A 22,075-nucleotide genomic window follows, 5' to 3' on the forward strand; every position below is an offset into this window, starting at 1 on the left:
GCTGTCAAGGTGAATTGTGCCATTTTCTCTGTTACATAAATTTAAATGACATTTTAAAGTGGCCTCACATTTCACTTCCACAATGAACTTGCTGGACAGCCTTTATAAGTAAAAACATTGTTTCTCTTTTTTAAAAGATAAGGGGTGGGGATAAACAGTCTAAAGGATGATCTCACAAACTAAGCAGGATCAGCCCCAGTTAGTACTTTGATGGGAGACCACCACCAAATTCCAGATGATGTAGGTGATATTTCAGAGGAAGGAATAGGCAAACCACCTCCGAGTATTCCTTGCCTAATAAAAATTAATGAGATTGCCTTAAATTGACAGGGGACTTGATGGCACACATGTAGAAAAGTGGAATATGCATCTTATAAATTCAGAGTCATATTCTTTACCAGCCTGCTGTAGTGGTTTGAAAGTCGGACTACAACTACAAATTCCCACTCAGCCACAGAAGCCAACTGGGTGATCTTGGGCATGTCACACTTTCTCAGCCTGAAAAGGTGGCAAAGGTAATCCTCCTCTGAACAAATCATGCCAAGAAAATGCCATAATAGGGACAACATAAGTTGGAAACAATTTGGAAAGCATATAAAAACAACATTCTTTACTGGAGGCACTTTTCTTTTGGAAATTCTTCTATCACTTTTGTACTAGTCCAAGCAAATCTTTTACAATATTTCAAGAGGAAAATAAACAAACCTGCAGAGCCTTGTTCATTTCAGTACTTATTAAGTGGGCAGACTGAGCTTGTTGAAGCTGCATACGTAACTGATTTGTTTCCTTTACCCAGCCTGGAGAGAAATAACTGAAATTACTTTTTAAAAATCACATAAGAATTGTTAAAGAGAAAAAACCCAAGTGACCTTTCGTAAGGCAGTCTGAAAAGAAGTAGCCATGTTAGTCTCTTGCAAAATAAAGCAGAAGGGAAGGGGAAAAATAAATAAATGTGGTGGCACCTTTAAGACTTTTTTATTATTATTTTAGCATGAGTTTGTGTAGCTATAAACCCAGCAGGTTGTTGTTGTTGTTGTTGTGTGCTTTCAAGTCATTTCAAACTTATGGTAACCCTATAATGAGTTTTCTTGACAATTTGTTTTGCTTGATTTGATTTGTTCAAATGAGGTTTGCCATTGCTTTCCCCTGAGGCTGAGAGAGTCTGACTTGCCTAAGATCATACAGCAGGTTTCATGGCTTAGCAGAAATCAAATCCTGGTCTCCAGAGTTGTAGTACAACACTCAAACTACAGTGCTACACTGGCTCTCCGCATCCAAATAAGTAGGTTTCTATCAACAAAAACTTGTGCTTAAAAAACAAAAGCTTAAAGGTGCCACTGCATTTCCTTTTTTTCCCCCTCCTACTTCCTTCTTTTTACTGAGGTAGCATTTCCAATTGTCCTTTAAAAATGTACTAAAATGTTAGTTACCTAGAAGAAAGTATTGACAATGTGGCTAAATTTTAATGGAAGATATTCAAGCTCACCATTTAAAAGAGCAACTTTTCCAGCACTTCAGACTGATGTAGATTTATTTTAGGGGTTTTCCTTCTCTTCAAAATGAAAATAATGATGAGTAACTATAATGTGTCTAATATTTGCTTTCCTTTAAGCTAACGGAAACTGTGAAACCATGCCAGACAACAAGAGGAACAAGGCCGACTTGGTAATAGACTGAAGTTTAAAAAAAAGAACCTTTTTAAAGGAACAAAATGTCTTTGTGTGTACAGTTGCAAATTTAATGACTCTTGCAGAAGCGTTTCACAAGATTTCTTTAGCCAGCAGGAATATTTTTCAGTCTAGATTTGGCAGGGAGAATGTCACTTAAGGATTGCCTGTCACGCTTATTTACTTTTATTATACACACTTAATTTATAGTTTTCCTCTCTTACAACTTTCCATCCTCACAAGAAGCCACTTTTCACTTAGGTATACCAGATTTCTGGTCCAAGTGCTTCTTCTGCCAATCTAAGAAAAAATCTGATGTAAATCCTTTTGTATAAAATATCTGGTACTCAAAGCAATTGACCCACTTGCCAGATAACTGCACCTCCATCATGACCATTTAAACACCACTTCAAGACTTCACGCAAATGCTTATTTAAATTTCTGGAGTTTCTCATTTTAGGATTTACTGACAAAAATAAGGCCAAGAGGACATACCTGTCTGTAGGAGATTTGCACATTGATTTTGACTTTCTTCTAGGCTTCTTGAGAGCCGACTAATCATTTCATTTTTTTCTAATTTGCTTTGTTCAAGAGTTCTTTCAAGTTGTTTCACGTGTTCCTTTAGATGGCAGCAAAGTTCTGTCTGATAAGATATACAGTACTGTGTTATCTGGCATGTAGCATACATGGCCATCCCAATAAAGTTAAAGATTACAAGAAAAGCATACTTCTTTTTTTTTCTCCTTCTGTAACATTGGGATTTTTAAAAATATAAATATACAAAATGACATTTTGATGCAATTCAGATGCCAACATTTCCCAATCCAATAAGGTATGGTTAATTGGCTCAGGAGCAAGCCATGCATCTGTGGTTTGCTCACCCTCCCCTTCTGCATTTCTGTTTGACAAGACTATCTTGACTTGCTTAAACCACAGTTCTTCATGACATCCAAAGCAGAAAACCATGATTTAAGAGCTCCCTCCTAATCAAGATTTGATTGTAATTCAAAGGAAAGAGAGATTGTTACAAGGAGACAACTGCATGGCTCACTTTAATTTTGTTCAATAAACCATGGTCCAATATTATCATTTCTGGTATTTACTGAATATTTTTACTTTACATCAGCGATCCACTAGTGGAAACCTCAGGCAGAAGGCCTACAATTACAATTAAAAATTCTGAGCCCAGGAATTTGTACTTGAGTACCAAAAGTACTTCAGCAGTACTATTTAGATAAAAGGAAGAGAAGGGAATCAAAAATCCTTGCCAATATACTACAAATCACCTAGCGATTTATCACTAGATTCCACTCCTAATTTATAAAACTAAGGTTGAGACCTCTCTAAGCAAGTTAATACTAAATTTGGCAGGGTTCAATAAAGGAAGTCTTCAGTAGCAAAAAATTATCTTTATTGTTTTACATGACTTGAAAACTCAGAAAATAGTTCTATTAACTTAAATAAAAATCTAGTTGTATGTTTCTCAGGCAAATGAAAGAATGCTAAACCATGTATTAGTTCTATATTGTCACCTGGCTCATTTCAAGTGGTGGATTGTCCAATATTGCAAGGAAACCATTTATATATCTATAAATTGACATTATCTGCACAAGTACGACTAAGACCTTACAATGCCAGGATCTGTAAACATGTCGCATCTGATCCACAACTACAGTCCCCCAAATTCCTATACAACACTATCTAGGTATAAATTCCATTGGTCATACTGGAACTTACTTCCAAGCCAACATTCACAACTACTCTTTTTGATATATTTGCTTCTACAAACAACAGAGTCTGACCTGCTCTTGCAGTGCTACATGGCTAGCATCAAGTTTCTGCTGCAGAGACATGACTTGTTCTTCATATTTCTGTTTGAGTGCTGCGACAACAGCCTCGTGCTGCTCTCTTGCACGCTGAAGAGCATCAGACCGCCGAAGTTCCAAGAGCTGCTGCTGCATGCTTTCCATAGCAACTTCTGCTATTTTGGCTTTTTTGATCAGCTACCAAAAACACCACATGCATTAGTTATACCATATCAAAATGATTCTGTGACTTCCTTTGACACAAGCCATCATCAATGTAAATCAAGATAAAATTCCACAAAGAAACCCATTCTAAACATCCAGTAAAAAAAGAGAAAAACATCTATGCTTGTAGAATTTGAGCTGATGTACTAGTACAACAATCGACCATTCTTTATCAATCAAGTCTTTATTACAGTTTTACACATGTCCTGGGAGAAAATGCTGCTGAACAGGTACTACCCCACATGTGCCAACAGAGGAAAGTGAAGGGGTGGACAACTCTGACTCTTCAGATGTTTCTGGATTACAACTTCCAGCAATCCCCACAATTGGCTATGCTGTCAAGCGCTGATGAGAGTGGCAGCCCAAGAACATCTGCAGGCCAATAACCGTCTATTCTATGGTATCATTACACTTTCTTTATGCATCAAAAGTAAAGTGAACTGCATTACTAAATTTAAAAAAGGCAGCTCCACTTCCATCTGCTCAGCATGCATGCATTTCAGTGCAATAGAACTGATCTGTGTGATGTTCCCTATCATGCTCAGGACCTGGAGTAGTGGGTTTGAAGAGTGTAAGTAACCAATAATAATGTCAGCCTGCCATGTACCAATCTCAGCCACTTCAAGCTACCATCACAAATATCTCATAAGCACTTCAAAATTGCTGAAAACCAGGGAAGGAAGGAAAGAAAACTGAAGCGCTGTAACATGACTTCTTCTCATTATCTACAGTTAGATCCCAAGAGCACTATGGACTTATCATAGCTGGGAACTGGGATGGAGTTGGGGAGAGAACTGAAGAATTCTAGAAAAGCAGTGTCCCACCGCATTGCTGCAATAGCAAACAGATAGTGTGATGTCTTCTTTTATATCCCGAGCAGGCTTATTACCTTATCCCTTTGATGGGTAGAGGAGATGGGAATGTATGTATGTGTATATGCTTGGGTGGAAATGGGCAGTGTGGGGAAACAGAGCCCTATTATCCACAGCCTGACACCTCAGGGTTTTTATCTAAATCATATGTTGTGTTCATGTCAAGTACAATTATGTTTCAACTCACACTTCACCCTAAGTGTTCCTTCACAAGCAGTTGCAAATATGTTATGATGTGAACATCAACAGAATTTTTAAAAATGAAAAGAAATAAACTTGTTAATCTACCTGCTCCTCGTTGGTAGTTAGTGTTTGAATTTGGGTTTTGAGTGCTTTTATTTGGCCTTCAAGTTGAATTTCTATTTCCTTGCCATTCTGATAGTTTTTTTGACTTTCCTGAAGACTGAGACACATGCCATCCTTTTCATCTGTACAAAATAAAGACATATTTATACCACTGCAATACATCATTTTTTCAAAAACTGCAAAATATCTTTGGCCAAGAAAAGATTAAAACACCAACATTTGTTTGATATTTTCATCGATCAAAAAAGAGAAATGACAAAGCTAATTCTGAATGGCATCTGCTTCAGATTCAACCTGAGACTTCAATGTAATAACCAAGTAGTGCCAGTCAAGGTTAAAGTAGATCTGAGGCCAACAATAACATTAAATACAGCAAGCTCTAAATCACAAGAAATGTGACAAACACTACAAATGCAGTGAATATCAGAGGAAGAAGGCAGACATAATGTGTTTCCAAACCCAGGTATATAAGCATTAAAATATATAAAAATATTTTAAAAACAGAAATGAAAGCCAATAGTTTGGCTCCTTGTTTATTTTTCTTAATAAACTTCTATTGGCTCACTTCTATTTGTTTTATTAGCAAAGTTCCATGATTTTGTTTAACGTAAACTTCTCAGTCTTCTATCATCTAAGAGAGATGATAGATCATGGATATTAATATCATGGCTACCAGACGGAAAATAGCCAATAGTGTTCAATTAACATTTATATACACACCCACACCCAAATCAATGTCACCTTTTGAGCCAAGAAAGCAACTCACAATAGATATATGTGTACACTCTATGGAACAATGCCCATGGAAGCACTGGGCATGGATATTACCAGATAACCCATCTTATTTGGCTACCCTAGTACTTGAATTACATATTAACTAGTTTTTTGGCAACTATAAAGAGGGTTACAAACTGTCTAGAACTTGGTGGTGGGTGGGAGACAGATATGTGGCTTTTCAATTACTGCAAGCATGCCATACTTTACTCCAGTTAACTGAAGTATTGATACTCCCATCCTACCTCAGAACAAGAAAAAAACTCACATCTTCCCCATTTTCATCTTTTACTTCCAATGAGCCTCCAAATGGATGCAACTCACCCTCTGCAAACCTTACCTCCAAGATTGGCATTTACCTTTCACAATAGCAAGCTGATGAGACAGATATCTAATCTGCTGTGCTCTATCTTCCAGCTGTTTGTTAAGTTCCTCCAGTTTTCGTTCTTTTGCTTTATTAATAATCTGAAGTTGTAGAATCTGCATGTTTTCAGAAGAATCTGTCAATACAGATAGTTTCAAATGTCAGGAATCAGAATGTGCATGGTATTCTCAACTTACATAAATCAAGCCACAAAATAGCATTCTTGAAGGAAATAAATATATCTCAGCAGAATTAATGAACTTTACTATAAATCCTGTCAGCTATATCTTGAATTTTGTGTTTTCGTTTGTTAAACAGAAAAGGAAGTAGGAAACTTGTAGACCTTCCCTAGTTTTGGACGAAATGGCAATGAATTATGAAGAAGCACAGTCCCGAACATCTGAAGGGCGAAGGGTTCCCTATACCATTTTACATAGCTCCTCCTATCCAATACCCAAAAACACCTGTGACAACAATACTGTAATTCTACTGCTTAGCACTTCAACTACTGTATCTCACTATAACAGTTCAAACAATTAAGTGAAAACGACACTGTCATATCTATTTAAATATCAATTACTACAGTCTGGACATGAGGCTTCAAATAAATGATTTTTTTTTTAATCTTCGTGGGTTAATACATTGAGGTCCCTGCCCTAGAACCCTTTGCTTAATCATGATGCAGAACTCTGGGTAAGCTACAGAACTGGTTGCTCCCCATACCAAATTCTACTTACCACTTGATTGGCAGGTAAGAGGTTGTAGGTGTAATATGTCTTTAAACAACAGAAAAATATTCTGATTGACAGGTGACAATTGAGAGTTGACAACTTGTTCAGCTGGTTGAGAGTTATGGGTTGAAGCAGCAGTGTGTTTGATTGCTCTGTGTGTGGATTAAGTTTGGAGCTATGAAACAGACTTTGAAGTTGATTATAAGTCAGAGAGCTGTGTGTGTATATGTGTGTGTGTGTGTGTGTGTGTGCATGGGTGGATGCTGTATTATAATGCATATATATTATAACTGAATACAAAAGCCTCTAGGAACTTTGGATGAATCAACTGTATGATTGTTTTCTTTTTAAGTGTGAAAAGTGGCCAGTGCTCTGCTAATGTTAATAACTGGGGGGTTTTGTTTTTATACTCTGCAATGTACATTGTTTTGGCTATAGCTGGGTAATTTTTACCCATACTGCAACAGAACTTGGCGTTGCCCAAATATTATTACTGGCGGACAGAGATATTGTATATACTCGATTATAAATTGACCTCATGTCAATGAAAGGCAGGTTTTGGGAACAAAATTATAGATTTTGATATGACCCATGGATAAGTCAAGGGTAAAACCTGGGGGAATGAAACAAAGGGAGTAAAGAACAAAGGAAAGGAAAATAATGATAAAGAAGTCACAAAATTCCAGCAGGCATAACTATTTTCGCTCACCCTAAAGGCTGGATAGTTGAGGAAGGAATTATAGACGCAAAAGGAGTGGTTTCTTACTTCTCCTTTTCATGGACTGTCCAAGACCATGGTAGCAGACGCCCTCGGGAATGTGGCATCTAGTTTCATGGCAGTCCCGTGGCAATTGTCCCATCAGCTTCCCCCCCATGTTAGCAGTGATTAGTTTTCAACGCTAATGTGATTCACTTTGTCTAATTTTATTTTTATTTTAACCTGAAAAAGCTGACAAACATACACAAGTGTCTTATTCAAATCTTTCAAAGCCCAATTCCTGTTGGTGCTTCTTTGAGGGGAACCACCAAAGAGCTGCCACCACTGCCATTTTCCCACCAAGGGTTTTAAAAAGGTCAGAAGTGGTGTCATGGCAGAGAGAGTAGAGAGGGGTCAGTGCTTCTTTTAGGTGCTGCCAGGACAGACTAAGCTCTTACCTTTTGCCACTCTATTCAGAGAAGGGTATAGTTCCTTTTTTGATAAGCATTAAAGTCAGTACTGACCTGTGAATAAGTCAAGCCAGGTTTTTTGAGTCAATTAAAAAGCATCAAATTTGTTCTCAAAATCAAGGTTGGACACTTACTCTCACCAGTACCCAGAAATTCTTGCTGCATTTCTTCAAACACTTCGTTTCTTCTTGGTGCATCTGGAGAAACAGAACCTGGCTGCTGAATGTTATTCTCATATGGCTTATATATTACTTTGTAAGGCTCCATAGGTTGCTTGGTAGTTCCTTCTGAAGTGCCAAACTGCAATTGTAACATAAATGCATAAGACTGAATAAACACTAGAATGAAACGATTCTTATATTGTTTAAAGGCATTCAGTGCCCAAGTTAAAAAAAATGTGTAATCACAGAGGTTGGATGGGTAACTTTTAGGAATGCTTTAACTGTGTATTCCTGAAAGGAAGGGGATTAGACGAGATGGCCGTTGTGACCCTTTCCTATGATTTTATGATTCTGTATAAGAGGAACAAATCCTAGTCACACTTCTCTTTAATACAACTGAGCAGATCCCCGAACCTTTCCCCTTTACACCTATGTGTATTTTAAAGCAAGGTTTCTCAAGCTATCCAATGCAGGGGGTTGGTGATTTTTTCTCCAATATGCCATGGACCAGTAGCTTTTTGTGGTCATTGGCTACAATTGTTTCTTTCTTTTCTGTAAAATCTCCTGGGAACAACAGCCAATGGTTCTGGGACTAGCACCAGTCCAGGAAGCACCACTTTGAGAGAGAGAGAGAGAGAGAGAGAATGCCTTCAAGTTGCCTGCCAACTTATGGTGATCCCATGAATTTCATAGGGTTTTCTTAGGTAAGATATATTCAGGGGTGGTTTTCTCAGTTCCTTCCTCTGAAATATAGCCAACAGTATCTGTTATTGGTTGGCAGCCTTCCATCCAAGTACTGATCAGGGCTGACCCTGTTTAGCTTCCAAGATCAGAAAGGCTCTGGTGCATTTAGGATATATGGGCCCTACACTTTGAGTAGTACTGTTTCAAAATACGAATGGGGCGCATGTGTTCACTTGTGGAAGAATAACACCCAGCAATCCTAAGAAGAATAGCCAAAGGTGAGGGATGATGGACCTCGCAGTCCAACAACACCTGAAAAGCCACACTTCCCATCCCTGCTTTAAAGGAAACTGTGAATACATATAAGCACATTCATGCTTCCAATCTAGTTTAACACACGTGTAATTTGAACTGCAATGTCAGTATTCAAATACTCAAAACGCAGTACAAGGAGCACATCAGAGATTTAATCTGGAAACACTTAACTTGAAAATAATTTCTAGACATTTCATCTTTCTAAACAATCAGGCCTTAGACCCAACATATAGGATTTTAGGACTCGTTCAGACGTACCCCTTCCCCAAATGGGCTGAATTCTTATTCAAAAGTTATAAATATCAAATCTTGAGGATGCAATTCCACTTTATACTCTGCTTAGAATACCAGTTATTACAACATAGGGCAAGGAACAGTAGCGGGACAAGAGATAACAAACTAATCCACAAACCTTCAAGTGTTCCTTCTTAGCATCAACCAAGTTTGCAATTTTGCTGTGCTGGTTACTGAATTCTTGTTGTTGACCATTTGTATACAGTCTTACGTTTTCTGGAAAATGATATGCATTGGTTTGTTGGTAATGGCTAGAAGCTTTATACCCATCTTCTCTGAGATAAACATCATCAGACCCATCTTCACTGATTCTGCCAGAAATCTCATACATGTTTTTATCTTCATTTTCATTGCGATGGTCAGACCAGTCTCTGGCATGTATTTCACCTTGGATATTTCCTTGATCATACAGAAAGTTGTCACCATATACATTTGGACCCTGTTCGTAATCCTGCAAAGTATGAAAGTCAGGTAATAATGTGTGTGTCACCGAAGGCCCAGTCTGAATGACATTATAATTGATAAAGGATCTGAAACTAATGGAAAGACCAAACCTCTCCATATGAGCTTGCCCATATTTCAGGATCTGTGAAAGAAGGGTCTCTTTAAGTCTCACTACATTTAGAAGCACATTCCTTGGTGGCCTCTGCCATAGTGTGTTACTCTCCCCCATGGGAGTATGAGTTAACCTACTCTCTGCTCTCTCTCTCTTTTCCAGGAAGCAAAATTCTTTTTATTTAGGCAAGTTTTTCATAGAATCACAGAACTGGGAGAAATCACAAACGTCATCCAGTCCAACTCCTACCATGCAGTAATGCGTAATCAAAGCACTTCAGACAGAGGTCCATTCAACCTCTGTTTAAAAACCTCCAAAGAAAGAGACTTTACTACACTCAGAGACAGAAAGTTCCATTGCTCTTACTTCAAGAAGTTCTTCCTAACCTGTAGGTGGATTATTTTTTTCATTTAGTTGCTGGAGCTGCAGAAAACAAGCTTACTTTATTCTCATAGGATATCACTTCAAATATTAAAACATGGCTATAATATCACCGCTTAACCTTCTCTTCTCCAAGTTAAACATACCAAGTTCCCTAAGCTGCTCCTTATAGGGCATGGCTTCTAGACATTTCACCATTTTGGTCACCCTCCTCTGGACATGCTCCAGCTTGTCAATATCCCTCTTGAATTGTGATGACCAGAATTGGGTACAGTATTGAAGATAAGGTCTGTCTAATGCAGAACAGAGTGGTACCTGCCCCCCTGAGTGCAGTGGCTGCTGCTGCTCCTACATTTGTACATGGAGGTAAACTGGGCATGACTGAGGTAGAAAACACTGGCCAGCTGGCTGCTACACAAACAGTAGACCTAGCATTATAAATAGTTGTGGGGGCAATAGAGTTGTTGCTGAAGAAAAATGGGGATGTTAGCCATTTAAAAAGTTGGATGTTGATGCAGACTATGATCATAATGGCTTTTAAAGCTGCGGCATCATATTGTTGACTCATGTTTAGCTTGTGGTCTACTAAGAGTCACAGATCCCTTTCACATGTACTGTTGTCAAATCCTGTGTCACCAATGTTATATCTGTTCCTTTCAAATTTTTTTCCTGCCTAAGTGTAGTACCTTGTATTTCTCTCTGTTGGAATTTATTTTGTTAGTTTTGGCCCAAATCACTAATCTGTTAAGATCATTTTGAATTCTGATCCTGTTTTCTGGGACATTAGCAAGCAATAATTTGGTGCCATCTGCAAATTTCATAAACATGTCCTCCATTTTATCACCCCAAGTCATTGATAAAGATGTTGAATAGCTCTGGACCTAGGGCAGAACCACTAATTACTTCTCTCTAGGATGAAGAGGAGCCATTGTGAGCACCCTTTGGGTTCAGCCAGTCAACAAGTTGCAATTCCACCTAACAGGTGCATTGTCTAGCCCACATTTTACTAGCTTGTGTACAGGAATATCATGGGGGAACTGGTTGAAGGCCTTAGTGAAATCAAGATATGCTACATCCACAGAATTCCCTTCATCTATCATCTACCAAAATGGTGAAGGGGCTGGAAACCATGCCCTATGAGGATAGACATAGGGAGTTGGGTATGTTTAGCCTGGAGAAGAGAAAGTTAAGTGGTTATATTTGAAGGGGTGTTATATTGAGGCTGGAGCATGCTTGTTTTCTGCTGCTGCAGAGAATAGGACCCGGAGCAATGGGTTCAAATTACAGGAAAAGAGATTCCAGCTCAACATCAGGAAGAATTTTCTGACAGTAAGAGCCGTTCAACAGTATAACACACTCCCTCGGAGTGAAGTGGAGTCTCCTTGTATTGAGTTTTTTAAACAGAGGCTGGATAGCCATCTTTCAGGAGTGCTTTGATTCTTTATTCCTGCATGGCAGAGGATTGGACTAGATGATCTCTTCCAACTGTATAATTCTATGATGTACTGACAGAATTAGAACTGCCCAAAACATATAAATATTTACATCTCATTTTTCATTCCAGCTTACTCAAACAGCAAGCCAAAACTCACCCCATTCCTGTGGTAAATAACATTTTGAAGTGAAAAAAAAAGCCTGGGCTCTAAAATACAAAAAGGAAATTTCAGTATTTCATTGAATGGAAGCATTTCCCGTTTTCTCAAAGCAAATAGGTGCATAGCCATAATGTATAAGCCTCCGAACTGGTGACAAAGTTTCATGCAAAGTCTTTTAAGAAGCCTGCCCCTGGTTAATATGGGAGAGTGATACTCTTCCTTTGTTGAGTATCTGTTTCATAAGGTATAGTCAAGTCATGTTATTATATCACAAGTTTATATTACTGCTTTTGGTTGCAGTGTTTAAGGGTAGAGGAAATAATTGAATGTCAAGAGTTGCACATACAACTGTTGTGCCATAAAACACTGGGAAGGTTAAGTGATGGGTTATGTAGCAGTAAAACAGTTATTGCAGAAACATGATGATTTTAGCCATAGGAGGTGAGATAAATCTCTAGGAAAGGAAAGCACGAGTCAAGCCTGTTCAAGGTTGTTCCCGTAAGAAACATCAGACAAAGAACAAAGAAGGGGTGGTATTGGAATGAGAGGAGAAAATGTGTTTATTAATTTTAATGAATAAGAATTGAGTCTGCCGTGAAATTGAATGCATGTGTAGTTTAATTAGACAATGTTAATTCTTGTTATTTAGTTCTAATAATGAAGTCTCTGGTATGGAACTGTAGTGCTGAATAAAGGTGTGCTGTATTTAATTGCTGTGTGACCAATTAAAATATATGAACAACAGAAACAGGCAATGAGAGAGATGCTCCTTCTTCCTTAGCAAACAGAGAAATGCAGCAACTTGAAGCAATGACCTAACGTTTCCCTGACATATCTCTATGTTTTTTAACAGAATGCATTGGATTTTGCTAAATATGAATTAGTCAAGATTTTCCAAGATAGGCCAATATTAACTACTTGTATCTATCTTGCAAATTTATAACAAAAAAAGATTTTCAAAAATTAAACAGACATTTGATTCTTACACTTTGTGTATTTGTTGCAACTGGATGATCATCCCATTGGTTGGCATTTTGGTCCCAATGTTCATTTACTCTACAGAGAATATAAAAGAATGTTTAGAAATCATGTTAATATTTATAGCATGATTGTGACATATATGGAGTTAGCTAAATAAGATAGGCTTCTTTCTTAGGATGTTAACATTGAACATAGTTACTTTGTGTGTAGTTTTAGAGCTGCAGTACTTTCCAAAGAATAAAGAAAATGAAGGTTCTTACCGTTCATGGTCCTCAGGGGCACTATAATCAGAGAGGTGATCTCCACTATCTTCTAGCATATCATGGGGAAGATCTGTCAACAGCTGTTGCAACTGAAATAGGACATAACAGCTACAGTACATGAATATGAAATACTATTAATACAGTATTTAGACTTCTATATGTACCAGAATAGTTTTTTAAAAACAGAATTTCAGTTATGTGTGGACAAATCACACAAGATTTTTGAAGAATCCATAGCACCATAATATAGCTGTCATAATAGTGCAGGTGCTGTTTTTCCCTGCTATCTTATTAACATTTCTGCAAAAACAGTATTTCTTCCCGCAGGTAACATAGGCGGACAGACAGGTAGCCAGTGTAGCAACATATACATTTATGGGAGTTGGTATAACACATAACTAGCGCACACATGAGAGACAGGTTTTTATTGCTACTACTGAGGCATAGCTGGCAAGATGAAAACTGATCAGCTTGACCAGCATGAAATTCATATGTAAAACTGATCATGAGACTTAAAGTTGCCCTTAAAGTAATGGTCTCTAGTTTACATTTGAAGAACATCAGGAGTAACAGACAAACCCAAATCTTACCGACACAAAATTTCCTCTCAGTATTTCACCTGCCCCTACTTCCACCCAGCATTCCACCTGGCCCTTCTTCAAGGTTACAACAACAACTACTACATTCGATCTTACACAAACATACCCTGTAACTCTTCTCAACTCCCAGAAGACAGGAGTCCAAAAGACCCAGAGGAAAGGCTTCTATTAGTGCAGTACTGTTTAACCTGCATGCATATGTCTAGGTGCATTCAAGTCGCCTACTGACTTATTGCAACCCCACAAATTTCATAGGATTTTCTTAGGCAAGGAATACTCAGAGGTGGTTTTGACAGTCCCTACCTCTGAAATATAGCCTACATCACCTAGTATTGGTCGGCAGTCTCCCATCCAAATATTAACCAGGGCTGCATACCAATAGGGAAGTGCTGTAAACACTGATCATGATGTAGAGATCTTGTAGCACCTTTCAGACTAACAGCGCTAACTGATTTTACAGACTAACACAGCTATATCTTTGAATTCTACCACTGATCATGATGTTATCCTGGCATGCAACAGAGATTGCAGTAACTTGGGATGAGATATAAATCCTATAATAATCCTTTAAAATTGGAGCAGATGTCACTAACATGACACTCAGTTTTTCAGCTAACACTGGACAGTTAGCGTGCGGCATTTCTTTTAGACATTACATTTTTAGCTACAGAAAACAGTGTGGATATATCATCTATGTTTCTTCAGGACAAAGATTTTATGTTTTGCTTTGTATTTGCCAGAGGCAATATAAATATATATACATATACATACATATATATATATATATATATATATATAGTATCACTCCCAGATCACCTAACCACCCAAATGCTTTTCATTTCATCCACTCACTTTGTGCAAGTTACTTTCCAGAAGCTAAAATAAAATAAACTGTCTGTACTTACTTGGAGCAAGGAATCCTGAATAGAGTGTACCTGTTCTTCTAAACCTTCAGAAAAGTTTTGGTACATAGAATGGATCTCAAGTGATACATCTGTGCAGTACATTTTCTTTTTCTCACAAGGTTACTAGAAAACTGTACACAACAATATAAGCAAGTATTGCATCGGAACTTGGCACCCAAACTTGTGTTGGTTTTTTTCCAAATTAACAAAGGCTATACATATTTTGTTAATTAGAGCAGAAGCAACAACCTACAACAAGGACAAGCAAATGACAGAAATAAACTCTTTCATTTAGGGTGAAGTGGTTACTATATTCCAAAAGAGGCACAAAAGGGGTGCAATATTGCACCAAAATCATTAGCAAAATTGTACTTGTTTTTCGGCAAGCCAGCTACAGATACCAGTATAAGCATTATTGCCATCTTAAAGTTCTTAGACTTCCTAAGTTCTACAACATCAACTCCTTTTATTCTTATGAGAACTAGGCCTAAAACACAACACATTACCAAATCTTTAGAATATCTAGTAAAGCATCACATGGGCTGCTGCCACACTGCAGAAATGAAGCAGTTTGATACCAGTTTAACTGCCATTATTATTATTATTATTATTATTATTATTATTAACCTTTATTTATAAAGCGCTGTAAATTTATGCAATTTATGCCATGATGCAATGCTATAGAATTTGAATTAAGGATTTGTAGTCTGGTGGGGCACCAAAGATCTCTGCCAGGGAAGGCTAAATATTTCACAAAACTACAAACCCCAGAATTACATAGCATTGAGTCATGGCAGTTAAAGTGGTGTCAAACTGCTTCATTTCTGCAGTGTGGAAGCAGCCATGGTTTAGGAAAAACAAAGACATACTGCCATGCTTAGCTATTGAATTCTACAAGGTTTTTTTCACCATGTATTCTTTTTTTATTGGGACAAAAATAGAAGAAAGGAGGATAGGTTAGCAATTTGCATCAGTGTTTCTTAGACAGATGCAAGGAGACCAAAGTAGGAAGAAAGAACATGGGACCAGAAGGCTCTAGAGTCTAGCAACCAGCTCCGTGATTAAGGCACAGGCTGAGTTTTTGATGCAGGGCAAGAGAGAAAGAGGAGATATTAAAAGGAAAAGTATTGTTCCTCTTATCCAGTAACTGAAGCTGATCTCTACGTGTCACACAAAATAACACAGACCTATTTTGCATCAGGTAGTTAACGCAGGTGTGAGATGCACCCCATTATGCTGCAAATAATTTTTAAAAACACACATGCATGCATACACCCAAAGAAAAACACAGCAGGGAGAGAAATTCTAGCCTAAACCTCTTCTTCCCAACATGCTGGTTTTAGAACTGGGGATGAAGAACATACCAAAAAGTGTTCAGTCATCATATCAGTCCACTCACAGCATGATGTGTCTAAGTCCAAACATAAATTTACCAATATTAGTATGAATTAGGAAGAAATTTCAGGCATGCCTCAGTTAGCAAATCCTTTGACAAAAGCAGCTCCTTCTTACAAAGCCTTTTTACACCCCCTCCCTTTCATATTCTCTATCTAGCTGGAGGTGTTTTTTCTTTACCAGGATTGGCACTTGGGAGGCTGGTGAAGGAGGGCTGGAGAATTACTTCTGGTGTCAGGTTGCAGACGTGTGTCTACAGTAAACTATGCAATAAAGCTCAAGGTCAGAAAGAACAGAATTCTAATCTAGCCGATCCTACTGTAGCCGTGTGTACCTGCTTAGTGATATAATCCAGCAGGAAACCATATTGCAGCTGACACTATCCTTTCCATCACAGAACAAATCTCAACTTACAAAAAGCACATACTGAAATGCTGCACAGAATATCAGATATTCTCTCTTCACAGAGATGCACCCATATTCCTTAAAGCTCCAGGTAAAAGGCAATATAATACACAATTCTGTTACAACAGCTAGCCCCAACATGCATGTAAGCCTGAAATTTGACACATGACAGAGGTATTTTATTTGAAAGTCTTATTTTGAAAGTAGCTACATAGTAAGGAGCTGCTTGAGTGACATCATGAGAGACTCAGAAGATTATGATGTCACTAGAAATCTCTTTTCCCAAGACAACAGCATTAGCTGTTCCAGATGGTTCCTGGAAGAAATGGTGACTACCATCTCCAAACTGGGACAGTCATAGCATTTCCAAGCTCATAGAGATGTGAATATTTCTGAAGATGTGATTCTAAAATGGAATTATTAAAGAGACTAAGCTGTGGGTGAGTTGGTTATAGACATACTGTTCATACTGGACAAGTGTCCAAAAACATCACCATAATTACCATAATTACTTGGGGCTAAAGGCACACAATTGCCAAGTCATCTGCTCCAAACATTCATGACAAATTCATACCAGGCTCCAAGATTATTCTGTCCCACATGCAGAGAACAGTGAAAGACTTATTCATCTTTATCCAGATGCAGCTCTCATTGTGCTTAGTGAGGCTTTCTTCCAGTACTTGTCCATACGATTGCACTCTATATATGCTGTATCACAAAAAACCTGCACAGCAAGCTTAAGATACTGTTTAGAAATATGAGCTGTTCAATAAGCCTCACTGATACATGTGTTACAAAGTGCCAGTAGATGAAACCCGCCACACACCAAGTAAATTGTTATGATAGCATTCCCAATGTTAGCGAAAAGCATTTCTCAAACAGGTAGCCAGTTGGGAAACACAGCAAACTGCTTCAGAAAGCAAAGGAAAAAGCACTGAACAACCAAAGAGAAAACAGTCAAAGCATCCAATGAGTGTACCGAAAATTCAGAGGCTCAATCAAAAGTCGCTCTTTGGGTCTGAAGTAGATACAGTAAGTAAAATTTCTAGAGATGTAGCAATTCAGAGAAGGATTGAAATATGGACAATACTTCTTTCCACATCAAATTTAAATTTATTTTTCTGTTTCAGCAATATCAAACACTTCATTCATATAATTGTGGCACACTTACAAAATTTTAAAACACAAAAGCCTCTGGTTTGTACAAAAAAAACCAAGGTCACCCAGTGGGTTTCATAGGATTTATTTATTTATATGCCGCCCAATCACTGGGAATCCAGGCGGCTTACAACAGAGGGGATAACAGATGGTTCCCTGCCCTCAGGCTTACAATCTAAAATCTTCATGACCAAGCTGGGAATCAAATCCTCATCTCCAGAGTGGTACTCCAACGCTTAAACCACTATGCCACACTGGTTGGGAGAGGGGGCATAAAAATGGTCTTGGGGTCCAAATGCAGTCCCAACACTGTACTACCGTATATAATCATGTATAGGTGAACACATGTAGGTTTTGGGGCCAAAATTCTGGATTTCTATGAGCCATGGATAAGTTGAGGGTAAAACTGAAAGGCATGTAACTATGGGTGTAAAAGATGTCCTGCTCCTCCTCCTGCATCTTCCCGGTTCAACTGCCCCCTCCGGAGGCAACGGGGCTAGAAAGAAGCTTTGGGAGCGAACGATCGCTCTCCCTGCCATCTTGTTACTGTATTGACTCATGTATAAGTCAACCCAGGTTTTTTGGGACAATTTTGTAGAATAAATTTTTCGACTTATACACGAGTATATATGGTATGTGTCACCACTGCCTTAGAACATCTCACATACAAATCTTCATAGTAAGCAATTCCTGTCATCACTGATCTAGACACTATAGTCCTATTGACGCAACCAAGAATCACATTGGCTTTCTTGGCTACCGCATCACACTGCTAACTCATGTTCAACTTCTGGACTCCTAGGACTCCTAGATCCCTTTCACATGAACTGCTGTCTAGCCAGGCTTCTCTCATCCTATATCTCTGCATTCATATTTTCTGCCTAGGTGTAGGGTCTTACACTACTCCCTGTTGAAATGCATTGTTACCTTTAGCCCAGCCGTCTAATCTATCAAGATCATTTTGAATCTTAATCCTGTCCCCTGGGGAATTTGCAACCCCCCCCCCCCAAGTTTGGTATCATTTGCAAATTTAATCAGCATGCCCTCTATTCCTTCATCCAAGTCACTGATAAATTTGTTGAAGAGCATAGAGCCCAGTACAGTTCCCTGGGCCTCTCCCCTAGTCACCTCTCCCCAGGATGGAGATAAACCACTGTGTAATTGTTTTTTGATTTGTTACGTTAAATGCAATTAAAAATGCAAAACAGACTCTAGAAAGCATTTTTGAAGGAATATAAAAAGCTATGTGCACTATAAAAAGATCTTGTTAAAAAAATATATCATGATGAGAACAAACCAGTCAGCACTCGGCTCCCCCTCCATCAATGTTGCCATGCAGAGATTCTCAGCTTTCACTTCAAATATGATTCAGTGTAATAATGAGCTATGACAATTTTTCAAGTAAGGTTAGGTCTTAACTATGGCTTGTTGAAACTAATCAACTTCCTATTACATTGCTTCAAACAAAACTGAGTTAAGATGAAGAACACTTTGCTAGGTTTGGATAATATAGCATATTACAGTTAATAACTCGAAGACAAAGCTTCAGTCTTCTCTTTATATGCTGAAAGGTGGGAGGAGAGTACAAACCCTGAGGTTTACCATGGTTTGTCTCATCACAATATATATGTGGATGAAAAGTTGAGAACACAGCAAAGGTAAACTGAAGCAACTATGGTCCAAAACGCACTGCAGCAATGATCCAGTTTGAGACTACTTTAACTGCCCTAGCATAGTGCTAGGGATCCTGTGAATTGTAATTAATTGTGGCACCAGAGCTCTCTGACAGAGAAGGCTAAATGACTCACAAAACTACAGTTCCCAGAATTCCCTAGCACTGAGCCAGGGAAGTTAAAGCAGTCTCAAACTGGACTATTTCTGCAGTGTGTTTTGGACCTATATTAAGATTTCTTGATATTTAACCGAAGTAACATTTTAAAATGTTAAAAGTCACAAAATGAATTCACGAAGTCCACAAACTGGACCTGAAATTATAGCTGTGCAAATGACATGCAACGTCAGCCTCATTTTAACCGTAAACCTTCCAGCTTGAGATTCATTTGCAGGGTGGCCTTTAGTAGTGACTGAATCACCTATCTCAGGGCCCATAGAGACAGGCCCAAATAAAGCTGCTTTGGATCACACTGGAAGTATGCTGTTTAAATGATGCGTGCATCCTAAGAGTCCGGAAGCAGTGGCAAAACCACACTCCAGTCCTTAGGACTGAAGCGTGGTTTTGGCGTGGTTTCCTGACCCTTAGGACGCATGCACCATTTAAACAGCATACCTCCAAAGTGGCCCAAAGCAGCTTTATTTTGGCCTGTCTGTATGGGGCTGGAGTTTAAGAAAAAAGGAGGGGAAAGGTTTTAAAACATGAAATGAAGCTGAGTCTTAATTTTTACCTCTTGCTCCCTAACGTAGTCCTCTTGGTCATATTCTTCATCTTCATGTTGCATCTGTAAAGCTGCGCTGTCAAAGTCAAGCGACATTTTCGGGAACGTTGCTTCGTGTTTTTCTACCAGGGAGAAATAAGAAGTGTACCATTTTATCTACAATTAATACCATAAATAAAACTGTGCTGAAAGAGAAGACATTCCATTAAACCTAAAAAACCAGCAAAGCCGTGCTCTATTCCTGTTGTGGTATTTCAGTTTGCATATTCTAAATATACTTTCTTGCTATGGAAAATCCTTGGATACTGAGCTCTTGGTTTCAGTGAACTTTCAAAAGGCATATATAGGGATTACTAATATTTGGTTGAAGAACAATTTGATGTAGTCAAGTATCTAGCTGTGCAGTTATTTCAATGGCAACCCTGAAATGCATTGTACATCTTAAGATGGGCCGCATGTGGCCTTCCAGGAATTGGCTTGCAACTTCCATCAGACCTCAACGCTAGTTATGCCAATTAGGGCAGACTGGAATTGCGGACCAATAGTATATTGAGGGTTACAAGCTACTTACTCACCCTTGATATAGCTGCTGCTCCCATTAAAAGAGCCAATCCCTTGCGAGGAAGCCTTTTTCTATCAATAGAAATAACAAATGGCCAAGGAGGAAATAGAGAAAGAATCCTGGGAAACCCTCCCTAAAGAACAGATGTACACAACATTCACTGCTGTTGTACATGGAAACTGGAGGGGACACAAATCCAGAATCATTGGAGAATACCTAGCCTGGAGAAGAGAAGGTTAAGAGGTGATATGATAGCCCTGTTTAAATACTTGAAGGGGTGTCATATTGAGGAGGGAGCAAGCTTGTTTTCTGCTGCTCCAGAGAACAGGAACCGGAGCAATGGATGCAAGCTCCAGGAAAAGAGATTCCAGCTCAACATTAGGAGGAACTTCCTGACAGTCAGGGCTGTTTGGCAATGGAAGAAATTCCTTCCTCGGAGTGTAATGGAGTCTCCTTCCTTGGAGGTCTTTAAGCAGAGGCTGGATGGCCATCTGCCATTGGGGATGCTTTGATTGAGAGTTCCTGCATGGCAGAATGGGGCTGGACTGGATCAGAGCCCCTGCAGTCTCTTCCAACTCTATGATTCTATGAATACTTGGCCATAGAGAATCATTGGAGAATGCTTGGCCACAGGGAAACATAGAGGGATACTTGGTCTTTAAAGAATCATTGGAGAATGCTTGGCCATAGAGAAACATAGAGGAATACTGGCCCATAGGGAAATATTAGGCAAGGATTCAATGTTTCCCGATGGACAAGTATTCTGCAATGATTCTCTATGGCCAAGTATTCCTCTATGTTTCCCTATCCAGGGCAAGCGTTCTCCCATGATTCTCTATGGCAGTGGTCCCCAAACTGTGCCCTTTAAGGGCTTTTGGACTCCAGCTCCCAGAAGCCCCGACTGTTGGCCAACATGGCTGAGGCTTCTGGGAGTTGAAGTCCAAAAGCTCTTAAAGGGGGACCGCTGCCATAGAGAATCATTGGGGAACGCTTGGCCATAGGGAAACATTGAACACGTGCCCAATACTTCTCTGTGGGCAAGTATTCCCCAGTGACTCCCGATGGCCAAGTCTGGCTTCGCTACGCAGAGGACTGAGAAGCCTAGGCCCGAGCCTTCCCGTTCCCATAGCAACGCCCAACTCATTAGGTACCTCTTCGCACAGTTCCGTCGTCCGGAGGCCCAAAGGCTTCACCGGCCCAACCGGCGTCCCAGAGCCCTCTCCAGCCCCCTTCCGTGTCGCAGAGGGCCCACTCTAACCCGCCTTTTCCAGGACATCGAGAAGAGAGTCCAACCAATCAGCAAAGCGGGAGGTTTTGATCGACGTCAACGTAGACCAATCGCAGGGACGAAGGGGCGGGGCTTTCGTCGGGGGCCTTTCTTTTTGGGGGAGGCAAAAGAGCTTGCGCTGAGCCAGAGCCACCTTCTCTGTTCGAAAGCTGGCGCGGACTGCGGCGGGAAGGGGAAGCCTGCGCGGGGATTGGCTGGGAGTCCCAGCCAATGGCGTGAGAGGGGTACA

At 39.3% G+C, this 22,075-nt stretch overlaps 1 protein-coding gene across 1 annotated transcript in view; it reads right to left on the reverse strand.

Annotated features, from left to right (window-relative positions):
- Positions 1-21,748, reverse strand: part of LOC149307282 (centrosomal protein of 152 kDa-like) — a 49,381-nt gene extending 27,633 nt beyond the window's left edge. The window contains exons 1-11 of the mRNA XM_089538809.1: positions 21,710-21,748; positions 20,006-20,118; positions 13,139-13,230; positions 12,884-12,953; positions 9,484-9,816; positions 8,046-8,211; positions 6,009-6,149; positions 4,858-4,997; positions 3,470-3,670; positions 2,163-2,310; positions 706-797 (exon numbers count right to left, since the gene is read on the reverse strand). Of these exons, the coding sequence (XP_089394935.1) occupies positions 706-797; positions 2,163-2,310; positions 3,470-3,670; positions 4,858-4,997; positions 6,009-6,149; positions 8,046-8,211; positions 9,484-9,816; positions 12,884-12,953; positions 13,139-13,230; positions 20,006-20,092 (1,470 nt within the window). The 5' untranslated portion in view covers positions 20,093-20,118; positions 21,710-21,748. The remainder of the gene's footprint in view (positions 1-705; positions 798-2,162; positions 2,311-3,469; positions 3,671-4,857; positions 4,998-6,008; positions 6,150-8,045; positions 8,212-9,483; positions 9,817-12,883; positions 12,954-13,138; positions 13,231-20,005; positions 20,119-21,709) is intronic.
- Between the last annotated feature and the right edge of the window lie 327 nt (positions 21,749-22,075).

This window comes from Sceloporus occidentalis, unplaced genomic scaffold, assembly GCF_023333645.1.
Source record: "Sceloporus occidentalis isolate IW3139 unplaced genomic scaffold, rSceOcc1.0.p SCAF_9, whole genome shotgun sequence".
Taxonomy (NCBI): Eukaryota; Metazoa; Chordata; class Lepidosauria; order Squamata; family Phrynosomatidae; genus Sceloporus; species Sceloporus occidentalis.